General features: G+C 55.1%; 1 protein-coding gene across 5 annotated transcripts; it reads right to left on the bottom strand.

The window, feature by feature from the left end:
• Window positions 1-2,293: 2,293 nt before the first annotated feature.
• Window positions 2,294-7,856, bottom strand: HMG20B (high mobility group 20B). Of its 5 annotated transcripts, XM_060145643.1 has the most exons (10): window positions 7,795-7,856; window positions 7,459-7,514; window positions 6,864-6,972; window positions 6,173-6,376; window positions 5,414-5,585; window positions 5,022-5,068; window positions 4,669-4,741; window positions 4,228-4,443; window positions 3,475-3,607; window positions 2,294-2,778 (listed from the first exon to the last, which is right to left on the bottom strand). In XM_060145643.1, the coding sequence occupies exons 2-10, from the start codon at window positions 7,494-7,496 to the stop codon at window positions 2,301-2,303; spliced, it is 1,470 nt and encodes a 489-aa protein (XP_060001626.1). In that variant the 5' UTR covers window positions 7,497-7,514; window positions 7,795-7,856; the 3' UTR covers window positions 2,294-2,300. The 5 variants fall into 5 exon arrangements, with proteins under 5 accessions (XP_060001626.1, XP_060001630.1, XP_060001628.1 ...); XM_060145647.1 differs by lacking the exon at window positions 7,795-7,856 and having other exon boundaries at window positions 3,475-3,707; window positions 7,459-7,771; XM_060145645.1 differs by lacking the exon at window positions 7,795-7,856 and having other exon boundaries at window positions 3,475-3,601; window positions 7,459-7,764.
• Between the last annotated feature and the right edge of the window lie 8,435 nt (window positions 7,857-16,291).

The following is a 16,291-nucleotide window of genomic DNA, read 5'->3' as shown; positions in this document are numbered from 1 at the left end:
AACAACCTGCCCCGTCCCCTCCCTGCCCTCCCCACCTCCCTCTCTCCCCCTTGCTCATTCTGCTCCAGACACACGGACCTCCTTGCTGTTCATTCAACACACCAGGCACTATCCTGCCCCAGGGCCTTTGCACAGGCTGTGCCCCTACACTTGGAACATCTTCTCCCAGATCTCCAAGTGGTTCACTCCCTCACCTCCTTCGGCTCTTGGCTCAGCTGTCACCTCCTATCACCACCTCCCAATCTCTCTTTCTGGCTTTTTTCCTCCCTAGCACTGAGCATGACCTGACATAGCAGATAGTTTATTTATTCATCTTGTGTTTCCTCTGTCTCCTCAACTGGAATGTCAGTTTCAGGAGGGCAGGAGTTCTGGTCTCTTTCATCCCCTGCTGTATCCTGGCACACAGTGGGCACACTGGGTTACAGATAAATTAGAAGGAAGTTCTGGGCACCAGGAGGCGTCTCTCAGAATCCCCTGGGAACACAGCATCTAGGCATCACCGACAGGAACGATGGTTGGCTCAATAAACAGCAGTGGAATGTCATATAGCAGCTCCAAAGAGAGGCCTTTCGCCTTGGATGAATCTCAGAAACCAAGCATTGATGAAAACAGGCAAGTTGCAGAAGGCTTTGGACGATGTAAGAAAATTTATGTAAAGTTTAAAAACGTGCAAAATGGGATACACACTATAGCACAGATGAACCTTGGAAACACAATGCTCATTGAAAGAAGCCAGATTACAAAGGCCACGTAGCGTGTGATGCCGTTTAGATGAAGTGTCCAGAACAGGCAGATCCATGGAGACAGAAAGTGGATTCGTGGTTGCCTGGGGCTGGGGGAGGGGAGGATGGGGAGTGATGGCTAATGGGAGGGGGGTTTGTTTTGGGGGTGATGAAAATGTTCTGGAATTAAGTTGGGCTGGTGGTTGCACAACTTTGTGATAAACTAGAAGCCACAGAGTCGTCTACTTTCGAACCTTTAGAAAACGAACCAAAAAAAAATCCATCAGGATGGTACTCTTGTGGGAAGACATCCTTTTGTGCTAAAAGTAGGTAAAGACCTGCCCAGGAATGGTAAACTCCAAATTTGGGATGAGGGTACGGAGCCAGGGAGGGCGTGAGAGGAGGGAGCACACACTTGGACGTGGGTGTGTGAGAGTATCGTTTTTCGAGTCTCCTGGGACAACCGTAACAAAGTACCACCAACTGGCTGGCTCATGAACAACAGAAATTTACTCTCTCACAGTTCTGGAGGCTAGAAATCAGCAAGACCGAGCTCCTCTGACACCCTGGGTGGCATCCTTCCTGCCCCTCCTGGCTTCTGTTGGTGGCTGGTCATCCTTGGCATTCCTTGGAGGCATGCTTTGCTCGTGTCTGCCTCCGTTGTCACATGGCTGTCTCCTCTCTGCAGCTGTGTCCAAATCTTTATCTTCTTATAAGGACATCAGTCATATTGGATTAGAGGCTGCCCCACTCCATGACCTCATCTTAACTAATCATATCTACAGTGACCCTATTGCCAAATACGGTCACATTTTGAGGTTCTGGGGGTCAGGGCTTCAAGATTTTCTTTGGAGGGGACAAAATTCAACCGGTAACATCAGTGCTTGTCAAATTACTTCCCAGAATTTTTAAGCTGCCCCAAACATTCCATTAAAGGCTGAAGTCTCTGAGAGGGTTCCCCAGTAAGTTAAGCATAGAATTGCCATCTGACCCAGCATGTCTGCTTCTCAGGATCGACCCAGAAGTGAGGGCAGGTGTTCAAACAAAAACCTGTACATGCATGTTCTCAGGAGTACGATTCACAGCAACCAAAAGGTGGGAACAACCCGAAGGGCCATCAACAGATGCTGGATAAACAAAATGTGGGCCATCCACACAGTGGAATATTATTCAGCCAGAAGAAGGAATGAAGCACTGACATGCACTACAATGTGGATGAACTTTGAGAACACGATGCTCAGTGAGAGAAGCCAGACACAAAAGGACACGCAGCATGTGATTCCATTTATATGAAATGTCCGGAACAGGTAGATCCAGAGACAGAAAGTGGATTTGTGGGACTTCCCTAGTGGTCTAGTGGTTAAGGCTCCGGGCTTCCAATGCAGGGGGCATGGGTTCCACCCCTGGTCGGGGAACTAAGATCCCACATGCCACGTGGTATGGCCCAAAAAAAAAAAAAAAAAAAAAAAAAGAAAGTGGATTTCTGGTTGCCAGGGGCTGGGGAGAGTAGGCTTAGGACCCCAACAGAGGGTCCTGGCCTGTTTCCCTCCAAAAGACACACAGGCACAAGCTTGAAATTCAAATTCCATTTTTATTTAAAAAGTCCAATTGAGCAGTGGCAAAGGGGCCCCCTCCATGGGGGTCCCTCAGCTGGATGAGGGTAGGGTGGTCAGTACCAGCCCCCCCATTCTGGGGTAGAGGGCCCCGCCCGGAGTGTGAGAGTGTGTCCCTGCGGCGTGCCTGGCCGTGTGGGCACTTAGGGTGGCACCTGCCAGGCAGGAGTCCCAGTGTGTCAGGTGTGGGTTTTCTCTGCTCTGTGTCCAGGGACTGGTCCTGGAGAGCCGGTGTAGGGTGTGTAACTCTCCCCACACTGGGCGGATGAGCGGCTGCGGGTCTCCTCCTGTCCCGGGTCACGCTGTCCATGCGTGCTGTTCCCACATCCGTGTAGTGTGACGTGCCCTGTGGTGGGCCCTGGGGCCATGGGGTTCTGTGCACTGTGCGTGGTGGGCGATTTTTCTGGGTTGGGGTGCTGGGGAGACTGATAGCTAGAGGGATGCTGTAGAAATTTAATTTTAGGGGGGCTGGAGCCCCCAAGGTGCAGGACTGGGCCTGGCCCCAAAGGATGGACCCACACCCCTCCTCCATGGGGTGGGGGTGGGGGAGGGGCCGTGACCAGGGCTTGGTCTTCTCTGGATCATGGGGCAGCAGACACCCTCATAGATGCTCACTGTGACAGAAGGGAGAAGATCTGTGAGGGGGGACCCCCATCACCTCTCAACCCCACCCCCTTCCTGGGTACCCTAGAGGCCATCCTTCTCTGCTCCTTCAGATGCCAGGGTGGGGAGCCTGGAGTTGATCCCACCTATCCTGGGCAGCTGGGAGGCACCCAGAAAAACCCACCCCGAAGCTTTGGGGAAGCTCGGGTCCCCTGGGCCAAGGGAGTGCTGGATGATTCACCAGAGTCGTAATAGAGTACCAGGCCGAATCAGCGCCCCCAGGGGCTAGGCCATTAGCCACCTGCATCAAACCAGCCCCACCTAATAGATCCCGCATGGGCTGTGCCCTCCGAAAAAGAGCCGGCAGCCAGATCCCACTGGGCAGCGCCCACAGACCCCAGAAACCCCGCTGGAGGCCTAAAGCTAGTCTATTTCGCCGGGTCCCGCCAGCGAAGGTCTAGCCTGAGGCAGCCCCTACGCAAGGCAGCCCCAGCTGGGCTGAACGGGCCTGGGGGCAGACCGGCTGGGGCACACACCTGGCGACCTGGGCCAGGATCTCCTTGATGCGGACGATGAGCTTCTCGTGCTGCGCGGGGTCGCGCTCTATGGCACCGTGCAGCCGCGCCATGTAGAAGTCCAGGGTGCTGAGCGTGGGCGTCTCGCCTGTGCCTGGGGGGGGGGGACCCGTCAGCCGAGCCCAGCGGAGTCACCGCGGTGGGGTCTCCACCGAAGCAGAGGTCAGAGGGTGGGGGTCTGTAAGCGCGGGGTCCTGGGGAGAGGGTCGGGGGCGCACTTCAGTGGGGCCGGGCGGGCGCGGTCAGGGTGTCTGGACCCGGGGAAATCAAGGTCAGCTGTGGCAGGGGTCAGATGAAGCAAGTTGGAGAGGGCGGGGTCGTGATGGGGGGGATGCGGAGGCTAGTGGGGGAGGGGAAATTGGCCCAGCTCAGCTGAGGAAAGAACGCGGAAGACTGGCATGAGGGGAGGGGTCAGAGGCGGGGCGCGAGAGCCAGCGTGGGCGGGGCTGGCGCAGCAAGGTCGGGCAGCGGGGCGGGAGGCGCTCGGGTAGCCGGGAGCGGGGTCCGCAGGGGCGTGGCGAAGGGGAGGGAGGTGAGGGTTTGTGAAGAGACTGGTGAGGGGGTGAGGGGTAGGGCTCGCGGAGCCGGGCCAGAGGGGGCGGGACTCGCGGTAGCCTGGGCGGAGCCCGAAGTAGTCGAGGGCGGAGTTAGCGGGGCGGGACTCGCGGGGGTGGGAGGAGCGGGGCTAGGTGGTCGGGGGCGGGGCCTCCGCACCCGGCACCGGCAGCGAGGCGAAGCTGGCGGTGAGCGCCTGGCGCACCGCGTGGAGCTGCTGCTGCAGCGCCAGTGTCCGCCGCTCCTCCAGCGCCAGCTCCTGCTCCAGGCGCTCGCGCGCGCTGCTCATGCTCTGCGTGTGCCTCTGCAGCACCGCGTTCTGCTCCTCGAAGGCCACGTTCATCTTCCGCAGGCGCCGCAGCTCCGCCTCCCGCGCTGTAGGCGGGGAGCCGGGTCAGATCCTGGCGCTTCCCTGCCTTCCCTCAGCCGCGCTTTGCCCCTCGCTGTGCCTCACGCCAGGCCTTCCGTCACTGCTCTGCCTCCAGCCCCACACCGCAGCTCTCTGGTCTACGGGGGCAGGGGAGGAAGGCACCCACTGCCTACCCCCTTGGCGCCCTCTGGGCCCAACACTTGCTCCAAGAACCTGTGGTCATCGCTCACCTTTGTTTTGGTCCAAGAACTCTTCCGTGAAGATGGGGACGTCGAAAGTGGAGAAGCCGTCACAGTCTCCACCCTGGGACGACAGGACAAGGTGGCAATATTTTTGGGAGGGGGTGGGAGGGCAGCCACACCCCCTCTGGGACATCCCCTAAGCTTGGGAGGGTCTCCTCAGGCCACCTGGGTCAGAGTCCATTTTACAGCCTTCCCATTTTGTGGCTGTCCAGCCTCTGCTTGCACACATCTGGACCGGGCGCTCACTTCATCCCAGGAGCGACGGTCCTCACTCACCCAGAGGTCTAAGTACCTCCAGACCTTTCTTGCCCAGGTGTCCTCCATGGAGGAGGGAAGCTTACCTTGTGTCCATTCAAAAGGGTATTCATGAGCCCGGAGCTGGAGTCCTCTGGTGGGGGAGGGAGGAGGGCAGGGTGAGCCTCCCAGGTCTCCTCGGACCCCACGCTTTGCTCTGCACGTGCTGTTCCCCCTGCCTGGAACACCATCATTCCCCTCCCCTAGTCAGCCCTACTCATCCTGGGTCAAGATCCCCACCTGGCCCCCTCCCCCCGCCCCCGCATCTGTGTGTGCCCAGTCTCAGCGCTGACCAGCCCTATTCACTCACAACTGTCTGGTTACGTGTGTCTCATTCCCACGGGACCGTGAGAGCCCTTTGGAGGGGGTAGGTTGGTCTGCCTGTGTCACCTATCTCAGAGCAGGCACTCAGCTGCCTGGGGGCTGGGGCCCTTCACACCTTTCTTGATCTTCTTTTCCTGGATCTTCTCTGTGCACATCTTGTAGGCTTCTGACTGCTGGTACGCCCTCAGCTCCTTCATGTACTGCTGCTTCTCCCGCTCAGCCTCGTCTAGGTACCGCTGGCGGGGGCAGCATGAGAAGGCTTGGCCCAGCCCAGGGGCAGGGTAGCCCTCGCAGGCCAAGACCCCATCTCCATCAGTCAGCTCACTGTGCTGCACCTTCCCACAGCGCCCTACTGCCCTCCAGACAAAACCCCACCCTTCAGGCTGCTGCTCAGGCTACCTCCCAACTCCCTGACCTCACCGACCTCATCCCAATTCCAGCCTTTATAAACCACTCCCTGGTGTCTGAATGTCTGCAGGCTCCCACCTCCAGGCTGGACTGCCCTCCCGAACGCATTTTGCTTGTTGAAATCCCAGGGTAGAGGGTGCAAGCTGGTGCTAACGTTTCCTTGATGTTTTTGCAATTTTTAAATTAATTACCAGAACTTAAAAACCATAAGGTTTCTAACAGAAATCCAGCCCCCACCCCTACTTCTTTAGTCTAACGTTGTTTATTAAATTTTATGTCTATTCCAGCCTACTGCTACTCTCCCCTCCCTTCAACAAGCTGGAGAGAGCTAATGGGTGGTCAGTTCTCCAGGTCCTGGAGTCCAGGAGGAACGAAGGACCCTCCACACCTGTTCCTTTGGGGTAAGTGGCTGCAGGTGGGTATCTGAGTGGGTGAGGGAAGGTCAGTTGTCCCGAGCCGTCCCCACCTGCTTCTCCGCCGGCTGCAGCTTGCTCCACTCGGCGCCCAGCATCTTGGTGATCTCAGGAAAGGGCAGGTCCGGGTGGCGCGTCCGGATCTGCTCGCGCCGCTCGTTCAGGAAGCGCACGTAGCCGGTGACAGGTGCCTTGGGCCCATTCGGCAGGATTTTCTTCCGCTTCTTGCCTTTGGGCCAGCCTCGCTTCTTCACCGGCTGCAGAACCCAGCCTCGCCGTTGGGAGGGGCCTGGAGGGCTGGGGCCGGGCCCAGAGGGGAAGGGGCGGGGCCCTGAAAGACTTGGGCGGGGCCTAACCACAAGGTAGGACCCAGAAGGCCTGGAAGTATGGCCTGGTCAGGGTTCAGGGTTGGGAGAGTGTGGTTAAGAGACCCCTGGCCAGGGGTAAAGGGATCAGAGAAGTACTGGGGACAGAGGATCAGCCCAGGGTTGGGGCTGGCTTGTGTTGTGGGCGTGGCCTCGTTGTGGCCGTGGCTTCCGTACTGGCTTCGATCCCTGGGCAGTGGGCGGGGCCTGGACTTAGAGTGGCAGTGGAGCTCTTGGGGCGTGGTATCTGGCACGGGGCGGGGCCTCAGCATCTGGAGGGAAATCTGGACTGTGGGCGGAGCCACAACGAATTCAAATTGAGTTCGGGGCGGAGCTTCAAGACTAAGGGCCGCCGCCACCACAGTGCAGGGACTCTCACCTCCTCCTCGTGGGACCCCTTCTCTCCGGCCCTCGGGCCCTCGCCGCGCTCTTGCTTGACAGCCACCACGAAGCCCCCATGCTGTCCTGGAGCCTTGCCGCTCGCCGGCCTGGAGCCATGGGAAGCCAGGGTCACCCCCACTTCCCAACACCGACGGCGGAGTTGGCAGAGAGGGCCTTGAGTCCTCCCTCAGAGGAGGGCTCTGAGAGGATCAGGATCCGGGGGTTGAGGCAGAAGCACTAGGGGGGGGCCACAGGGGGCGTGGGAGAGACTAGAGCCACGGGACGCCAGGGCCACCCACGCCCCCACGACGCTAACGCTGGCAGCTAGGGGTTCCTGAGTTCAGGAAGCAGGGGTCAGAGGAGGTCAGGATCCAGGGTTCGGGCAAGAGCAGTAGGGGAGGCTAGGGGACCCCTGAAAGGAACTGGAGCCCGGAGGTTTGGGGGAGAAGCCCGTGGGGGCCTAAGGGGGAGGGCCTGCTCCAAGTCGGGGAAGTCAAGACCCTGGGGGGCGGGGGTCGAGGAGCTCCAACGGGACGAGGTGGGGGCTAGGCTGCAGCTCCGAGTGGGCTGGGGGGAGGGGATGTCGCACTCACGCGGCGGCCGCGCCGGGCTGCTTGGGACCGTGGGACATGGCCACTCCCGGCCGCACCTGGAACGTAGACGCGTGGCCGATGAGGGCCGCCCAAGCCGGTGACGACGGGGCCGGGCTGGGGAGCCCCGGAAAGCCGGGTCCGGGGCGCCTGGGGGGGCCGGAACCGGGGGCGGGGAGGCCCTCGAGGGCAGGCGCCCCAAGGATCCTTTGTTGGGCAATCGCCTCCCCAGGAGGCCCAGGTCCGCACCCCCCCGGCCCGGGAAGGGCCCCGCACCGGCCCCTGGACCCCCGTGCCCCCGCCGCCTCGCAGGGCCCCGAGTTCCGCGGCTGTTTTCACCTCCAAAGAAACTTTCCGGGACCTCTCGGCTGCTACGACGCTCCAACCAACCTCCCCGAGCCCGCCCCTGCCGCCCACCCCTGCCGTCCGCCCCGCCCTGTCCCGCCCCCGGCATGCTAATGACGGTTCGGCGAGCGATCGGATTGGGTATGCCCTTCCCCTGGGGCGTGACCATGTAGATGAGGGTCGGCGCGCCCGTTGGTGATTGGCTGGGGCGGCAGCTGAGCCGCGTGGGAGGTAAGTAGGGAACGCTGCGGGCGGGTGCGTCAAGTTCGGCTGCGCTCGGCGGCTCTCGGGACCAATCAGGTCGGCTGCGCTCGGCGGCTCTCGGGACCAATCAGGATGCTTTGAAGCATCGCAAGGAGGAGCTTCTTAAAGGGCCAGTAGGCGCGGCGCGGACTCCTCCTCCCCCTCTGAAGGCGAGACTCCCCGCCCCTGCAGGATCCGGGGACCTGTGACTCCGAGTTGAGCCCCGCCCTAGTTACCCTGGGACGGCGGCAGGTTGCTAGGGGAGGGATTAAGGTCTTTCGGAGCAGCCCCTTACCCCATGGCAAGGTGGGGACCTGTTCTTAGCAAACCTGGAGGGGAAATTTCCCGTTTATTGACAGGACTTGTAGCCCCCGACGCCCCCGCCGTGCCCCGCCCTGCTCTGAGCCGGGGGCCTTTGGATGCAGGGGCTACTCTCTTTCCTGTGAAGGGGCCTCTGCTTTCTCTCCTGTGCAATGGAGATTTTGCACGGTGTTCAGGACCAGGAGGCTGGGATGCTGCGAGGATGAGACCGGGAGCTGGGCTGGAAGCATTTAGGAAAAGGTGGTGTGGACAGGAAAATTGCAAGGACCTCGTGAAGATGGAGGGCCAGGAGACTCTGCCCTGGGATCTTGGGGATCCCCAGGCAGCAGCCTGGTCTTCTTACAGCCTGGACTGGGGTTGCCTCTGACCCCAGGATGCTAGTTGTGGTTACTGGGTGCTCATGATGGCCCATTAGAACCTAAACAATCTGCCGACATCGCCTTCCGGCTCTCACCTCCCTGCACTTTCCTCCTCACTCAGCACCGGCTACCTCGATGTTCCTCAGATACCTACATTTCATTCATTCCCACCTCTGGGCCTTTGCACTCGCGCTTTCTTCCACCTGGAGTGCCCTTCCCCCAGATTAAATGGCCCCCTTTTCAGTGAGACTTTCCCAGGCTTGTACCCCACCTCGTCTTATCTTTTCTCCATATGTTCGTTTGCTCCCTGTGAGCTGCCTGTTTGCTCAATGCTATATTCCCAGCACCCGGAACAGTGCCCACGGGCACTCTCCATACATATATGTTGAATAAACAAATAAATGAATCATGTAAATTTCTAACAGGCAGGTGCAGGAGCTTTGGCAAACAGTCTGGCAGTTCCTCAAAAGTTTAAAAAAACAAACCATGGAGTTACCATGCGATCCATCCATTGCACTCCTAGGGATATACCCAAGAGAATTAAAAACATACGTCCACAAAGACACTTGTACATGAATGTTCACAGTAGCAAGATTCACACTAGTGCAAAAGTGGAAACAGGGACTTCCCTGGTGGCGCAGTGGTTAAGACCCTGTGCTCCCAATGCCGGGGGCCAGGGTTCGATCCCTGGTCAGGGAACTAGATCCCACATGCATGCCACAACTAAGGAGCCGGCGAGCCGCAACTAAGGAGCATGGCTGCCGCAACCAAGACCCAGCACAACCAAATAAATAAAATTTCAAAAAAATTTTTTAAAAAGCGGAAACAACCCAAATGTCTATCAGTTGATGAACAGATAAATGCTGTGGTCCATCCATCCAATAGAATATCACCGGCCATAAAAAGGAATAAATTGCTGATTCATGCTACAACAAGGATAAGCCTTGAAAACATTAGGCTCAATGAAAGATGCCATCACAAAAGCCCACACAGTGTATGATTCCATTTATGTGAATTGTCCAGAACCAGCAAAGCCAGAGAGACAGGAAGTGGATTAGTGGTTGCCTGGGGCTAGAGAATCACTGGGGAGGGGCAATGGAGAGTAATTGCTAATGGGCACGGGTTTCTTTTGGGGGTGCTCAAAATGTTCCAAAATTATACTGCGGTGATGGTTGCATAACTCTTTAAATATACTAAAACCCACACAACTGTACACTTTAAATGGGTGCATTATCTGGTGTGTGAATTAAATCCCAATGAACCTGTATTTCGAAGAGCCAGCCCAGGGCTGAGGAAGATGAGTAGTTCCCCGGGATCTTGACAGATCCAGATTCCACATCCTGCTCTGTTGCTTAATCCGATGTGGCACTTCCCACTCTCGCTTGCCTCTCTGCTGGGTTAGAAACTAGCATATCTAGGTGAGAATTCCAAGCTAGAAGACAGGGGAAGACCTACCCTCCGAGCCCCGCCTCTTTGGCTTGATTGACAAGGCTGGTGTTGGCATAGAAACTGTCCTTCCACTCCCAAGGTACCACACAAGGAATTTAGGGGTCTTCCTGTGTATCAAAAAGAAATGAAAGGTTTTGAGGTTGATTTTTAAAATTTTTATTGGAGTAGAGTTGATTTACAATGTTGTATTAGTTTCAGGTGTACAGCAAAGTGAATCTGTTATACATATACATATAGGCATTCTTTTTTAGATTCTTTCCCCATATAGGCCATTACAGAGGATTGAGTAGAATTCCCTGTGCTATACAGTAGGTTCTTATTAGTTATCTGTTTTATAAATAGTAGTGTGTATGTCAATCCCAACATTCCAATTTATTGAGGTTGATTTTTTTAAATTTATTTTATTTATTTTTTGCTGCATCGGGTCTTTGTTGTTGTGCGGGCTTTCTGTAGTTGCGGCGAGCAGGGGCTACTCTTCGTTGCAGTGTGCGGGCTTCTCATTGCAGTGGCTTCTCTTCAGTAGTTGTGGCACGCAGGCTCAGTAGCTGTGGCTCGCGGGCTCAGTAGTTGTGGCTCACGGGCTTAGTTGCTCCGCGGCATGTGGGATCTTCCCGCACCAAGTCTCGAACCCGTGTCTCCTGCATTGGCAGGTGGATTCTTAACCACTGTGCCACCAGGGAAGTCCCTACTGTGGTTGATTTTGAAAGAAGTTTGGAGCTCTTTGGCATCGATACAAATTCCTTGCTGTGTGGGTATTTTCTAGAAAAAACAAAAGTGTCTTGGGTCCAAACTGCATTGCATTCAGTCCAGTGCATGCAATCCAGACACACACCACCCCCCAACAAGCATGTAAGAAGTAGCATTTCTGCTGTTTGACTTTACATCCTTCATACGTTTATCTAAAAGCAGATCCTTTTGCCCCCAAATTATAAATAGGTTTTTCTTAGTAAGGAAGTTCTCTCAAGTCCTAGCTCTCAGTAAAACCAGGAACTCTAGCTGTCTAATGTCATATAATTTCATGCTAGTTTCTTTGCATTCATTTCTATGCTCCATTTGGAAATTTTTAAAGTACGAAATCAGGAAGAGTATCCCGATTTGTGGTCCTAGATAGAAATATGAGATCTGTTAAGGATGGCTTAAATGTCTTTGTTTACAAAATTAATTTTATTATGCAAATAATGTGCAAATTCATTTCATTTGTACAAAATTAAAGTAGTGTATGAAGGCCACCATACCTCCACCGTACTCTCCATTGTCAGCTTGTTACATTTCTTAGCAAAACTTCTCCTAGACACGCACGCACGCACGCACGCACTCTATGAGTCTCCTAGGGCTACAGTTCTGGGGGCCAGAAGTCCAAGATCAAGGGCTTGGTCAGGACTGGTTCCTTCTGAGGCCGTGAGTCTGTCCCATGCTCTGTGTGCTCTCCCAGCTTCCGGGGGTCCCTGGCAATCTGCGGCACGCCTTGACTTATAGAAGCATCACGGCATCTCTGCCTTCATGCGCACGTGACGTTCCCTGTGCGTATGTGTCTGTGTCCAAATTTCCCCTTTTTCTAAGGTCACCGGTCATATAGTACTAGGGCCCACTCTGCTCCAGCTGTGACTCATCATTACATCATTACATCTGCAGTGACTCTATCTCCAAATAAGGTCACATTCTGAGGTCCTGGGGGTTAGGACTTTCACCTAGGAATGTTGGGGAGACACAGTGCAAAACACAACACGTGCAGGACTTCCCTGGCCGTCCAGTGGTTAAGACTCCATGCTGCCAATGCAGGGGGCCCGGGTTTGATCCCTGGTCAGGGAACTAGATCCCACATGCCCCAACCAAAGATCCCGTGTGTGGCAACGAAGATCCCGTGTGCCACAACTAAGACCCTGCACAGCCAAATAAATAAATTAATTATAAAAAAACCCCAAAACACACAACACGTGCGTGCGCGCGCGTACACACACACACACACACACACACACACACACACACACACGAGTGTGAATGTATTCCTATAAGGAATGTGAGCTCACATCTTGCTTTTTGGGATCACATGGCCATCATGCTGTGAACATCCCCTGCAAACTGAGAGTTCATAGCCTTTCTCCCAGTGGTTTTATATGTGAGGTCCGGAGCAGTGCCTCGTTCCCTCTGGCGCTGGGTAACATTCCACAGCAGGACCGCATCACCACCTGTTTAATGAGCCCTGGCTGACGCAGGTTCTGGTTTTTCTCGATATGACTGTATTGCAGCCCCTGCTTCAAACGTTCTCAACCTGCTGTCTGATGTCCCTGGTTGGCTTTTCCAGGGTAGGTAGGAAGACATGAAATTACTGGGGTGTGGTGCCTCCCGTTTATTTTTATTTATTTTTTGGCCATGCCGTGCTCATGTGGGACCTTAGTTCCCCGACCAGGACCAGGGGTCGACCCTGTGCCTCCTGAATTGGGAGCACGGAGTCTTAACCACTGGACCGCCAGGGAAGTCCCCCATTTACTTTTTTAAAGATTTTTTTGATGTGGACCATTTTTAAAGTCTTTATTCAATTTGTTACAATATTGCTTCTGTTTTATGTTTTGGTTTTTTGGCAGCGAGGCATGTGGGATCTCAGCTCCCGACCAGGGATTGAACCTGCTCCCCCTGAGTTGGAAGTCAGAGTCTTAACCACTGGACCACCAAGGAAGTCCCCCGTTTATGTTTTTAATGCTTATTTGCTAGCATAGGGTGGTTCAACTTCTCTCCACCCCCAGGAAGGATCAGGGTGTTGTCGGTGCTCCCAGGATAGATCAGCCCTGCTCAGGCTTTTTTACAGAGTGAATTTAATACAGGGGATTGCTTTCATCGGCATCGAAGGGCCGAGGAGGCAAAAGGGAAACACAGAGGTATCAGCTGCCGCAACGAAGGGGTGTGGAGACGGGGGTCTCAGACCTCTGAGGAGGGGGCACCCCCACTGCTGCTGGACCCTCAGGAGCTCAGGGAGGTGGCGCTGAGCCCCAGCTGTGTGACTTGGGCAATTTATCAAAACTCTCTGCACCTCAGTTTGCTCCCTCTGTGAAGTAGGATAATAACCATGTCTGCCTTTATGAGATGTTGGAAGGATATAATGAGTTTAATTCACTCGAATGAGTTTACTTCACGGCATAGTGCTCAGATCAGAGAAGGCCCTGCCTAGGGGTAGGGATGACGCAGGAAGGAGAGATAAATGCCCAGCCCTCAGGGTAGGACAGAAGGACGGACAAGCATTGGCTAGTCTTGTCCACGGAGACTGAAGCCCGTGTTACAGAGGATTTTCTACTGCAGTGGTTCCCACCTCGGGGCAATTCGTCCCCTCCCCTGCCCCCACCCGATGTCGAGAGACCATTTTGGTTTTCACGACTGGGGCCGGGGGTGGGTGGGGACCAGAGATGCTGCAATGCCCAGGCCAGCTCTCACCACAGAGAACAATCCAGGGCCAACTGTCAATACTGGCCAGCTTGAGAAACCCCGTTCCAGGGCCCAAGAAGTTCTTTCCCTGTCTGATCTCCCTAAGACCTCCCAAGAACTCTATTCAGAGTTGCTTCTCTCACCTCCATTTCACAGAAAGGGAAACTGAGTGGCTTGCATGAAACTGCCTGGGTTTGGTCTTGGCTGTGGGCTCTGCACAGCCACCCAGGGATCTAAGGAAATTTCTTCTGAGCCTCCATCCGAACCCTCCCTCTCTGAGTGCGCCCCCGTCCCCCATTTTGACCTGGGTCAGAAGAAGATCAAAGGAAGCACCTCTCCGGAGGCTGGACAGCGGCCACCGGGACATCTGATCTCCAGCTGGGAGGAGGGGAGACGCGGTTCTGGCGCGTCTGAGGGGGCTGGGGATGCTCTGGGGGCATCAAAGGATGTCCAGATCTCTCCTGACCACAAGCCTGTCTGTCCTTCTCTGAGGGCTGGGCATTTATCTCTCCTTCCTGTCATTCCTTCCCCTAGGCAATGGCCTTCTCTGATCTTCCCAGCAAGTCTGCCTCTTATTCGGGTCATGTATGCCCTCCACTGGTGTCCCACCCATGCAGCTGAGGCCTGTTTTGGAATAAACCGCCCTCACCCTCACCCCCACAGACGTTTTATCTGACCCTCCCCGCTTCTAAAAACTCTGCTGTGGCTCCAGTGACCTGGGGGTAATGTCCGAACTCCTCTGCCACTTAATCACCCTTTTGGTCCGATTCTTCCAGCCCCAGCACTGACCACGGGGGGCTCGGAGGGTGTGGCTCCGCCCCCCCACCTTAAGACGAGGGGCTTCAGAAGCTTTGGGGGTCCACAGTTGCTCAGCCTGAGACCAGGTCCACTGAATGAATGAGTTCATGAATGAATGAATGAGTTCATGAATGAATGAATGAGTTCATGAATGAATGAATGAGTTCATGAATGAATGAATGATGATGCTCCGGAGGCAGCTCCCTGGCTCCCCCAGGGTCAGAATCAGCTTTGTTCCTGCCTTCCCCACAGAGTCAAGGCCAGGAAATACTAGCTGACTCTAACAGCGCAAGGACCCAGAGATCAGAGATGTGCTGGTGCCTCTGCCAAACATCCGCTCGTTCCCCTGCTGCATCTGCCCCAAGGGGCTGCGGGGATGACGTCTTGTGTTCCTGACCCACACAGGAGGCGGATAAGAGGGAAAACTGAGCCACCTTTCCCTCCAGGTGGGCTCTCTCCTGCCAGTGAATAAATAACTCAAAGGTATTGGAAGTCACAGGGAGCTCAGTTGGAAACTTGAATCCGCCTCTTGTTAGCTGCTTGCCCTCTGGCAAGGGACGTCTGTCTGAGCCTCAGTTTTCTCATCTGTAAAATGGGTGTGGCAACTTCCCTGGTGGCACAGGGGTTAAGAATCCACCTGCCAATGCAGGCGACACAGGTTCATGCCCTGGTCCGGGAAGATCCCACATGCCGCGGAGCGACTAAGCCCGTGCGCCACAGCTACTGAGCCTGTGCTCTAGAGCCTGCGAGCCGCAACTACTGAGCCCACGTGCCGCAACTACTGAAGCCCGCGCGCCTAGAGCCCGTGCTCCACAACAAGAGAAGCCACCACAATGAGAAGGCCGAGCACCGCAACGAAGAGTAGCCCCCGCTCGCCGCAACTAGAGAAAGCCCGCATGCAGCAACAAAGACCCAGCGCAGCCAAAAATAAATACGTTTATATATATTAAAAAAAAAAAGCAATATTGTAACAAGTTCAATAAAGACTTTTAAAAAATGGGTGTGAAGTGTTGAGGGGTGAAAGGAGAGGAGGAATGCAAATGAAAAGCTTAGCCTAGTATTTTTTTTTAATATTTATTTGGCTGCACTGAGTCTTAGTTGCGGTATGCAGGATCTATTTTTAGCTGCAGCATGCGAACTCTTATTTGCAGCATGTGGGATCTAGTTCCCTGACCAGGGATCGAACCTGGGCTCCCTGCACTGGGAACTCCGCAGAGTCTCAGCCACTGGACTACCAGGGGAGTCCCTAGGCTAGTAATTTTAAAAGTCGTCTTCCATTTCCTTCGGAGAAATCATGGAAGGGGAGCATACCCAGCAGGGAGGAAAGACTTGTGGTTCTTATCTCTCCTAATCTATTTATCAAAGATCTGGGTCTACCCCTTATCTCCTTTCTTCCCCTGCCAGGCTATATCTCTTGGAGCCACTATTCCCCATCCACACCAGTTTTTCAGGCTCCTTTTCATGAAAGAATTGTCGGTGGTCTGCGTCAGTGTGGGCGTCTGGGCCAGGCACCCCTTGGGCTGCCTGGGCTTCAAGTTTATAAGTGGGTTCCCCTCTGTTTCCCAATTTCTGTCTGCATTTCTGATTCTCTGCCTGTATGTCCACCATTCAGTCGGTTGACAGATGTTTCTTGAGTTCCTACTATGTGCCAGGCATCGCTGGGGACAACGCAGTGACTAAGAGGGACCTGGTTCCTGCCTTCACAGGGATCATGGTCCAGTGGGGGAGACAGTTACAATTGGGGCAGGGAAAGGAGGAGGTGTCAGGGTTGTGATGGGGGCAGCCCAGGACACTGTGGAACCCGGAGTAATAACCGAGGGGGGAGGAGAGGGTGCTGGAAAGCCTTTCTGGCTGAGAATATTGAGAGAACGCTTAAAGGACTTCCCTGCTGGTCCAGTGGTTAAGAC

Source organism: Lagenorhynchus albirostris, chromosome 3 (genome assembly GCF_949774975.1).
Source record: "Lagenorhynchus albirostris chromosome 3, mLagAlb1.1, whole genome shotgun sequence".
Taxonomy (NCBI): Eukaryota; Metazoa; Chordata; class Mammalia; order Artiodactyla; family Delphinidae; genus Lagenorhynchus; species Lagenorhynchus albirostris.
The sequence above is the reverse complement of the archived record's forward strand: the minus strand, read 5'-3'. Positions and strand labels throughout refer to the sequence as shown.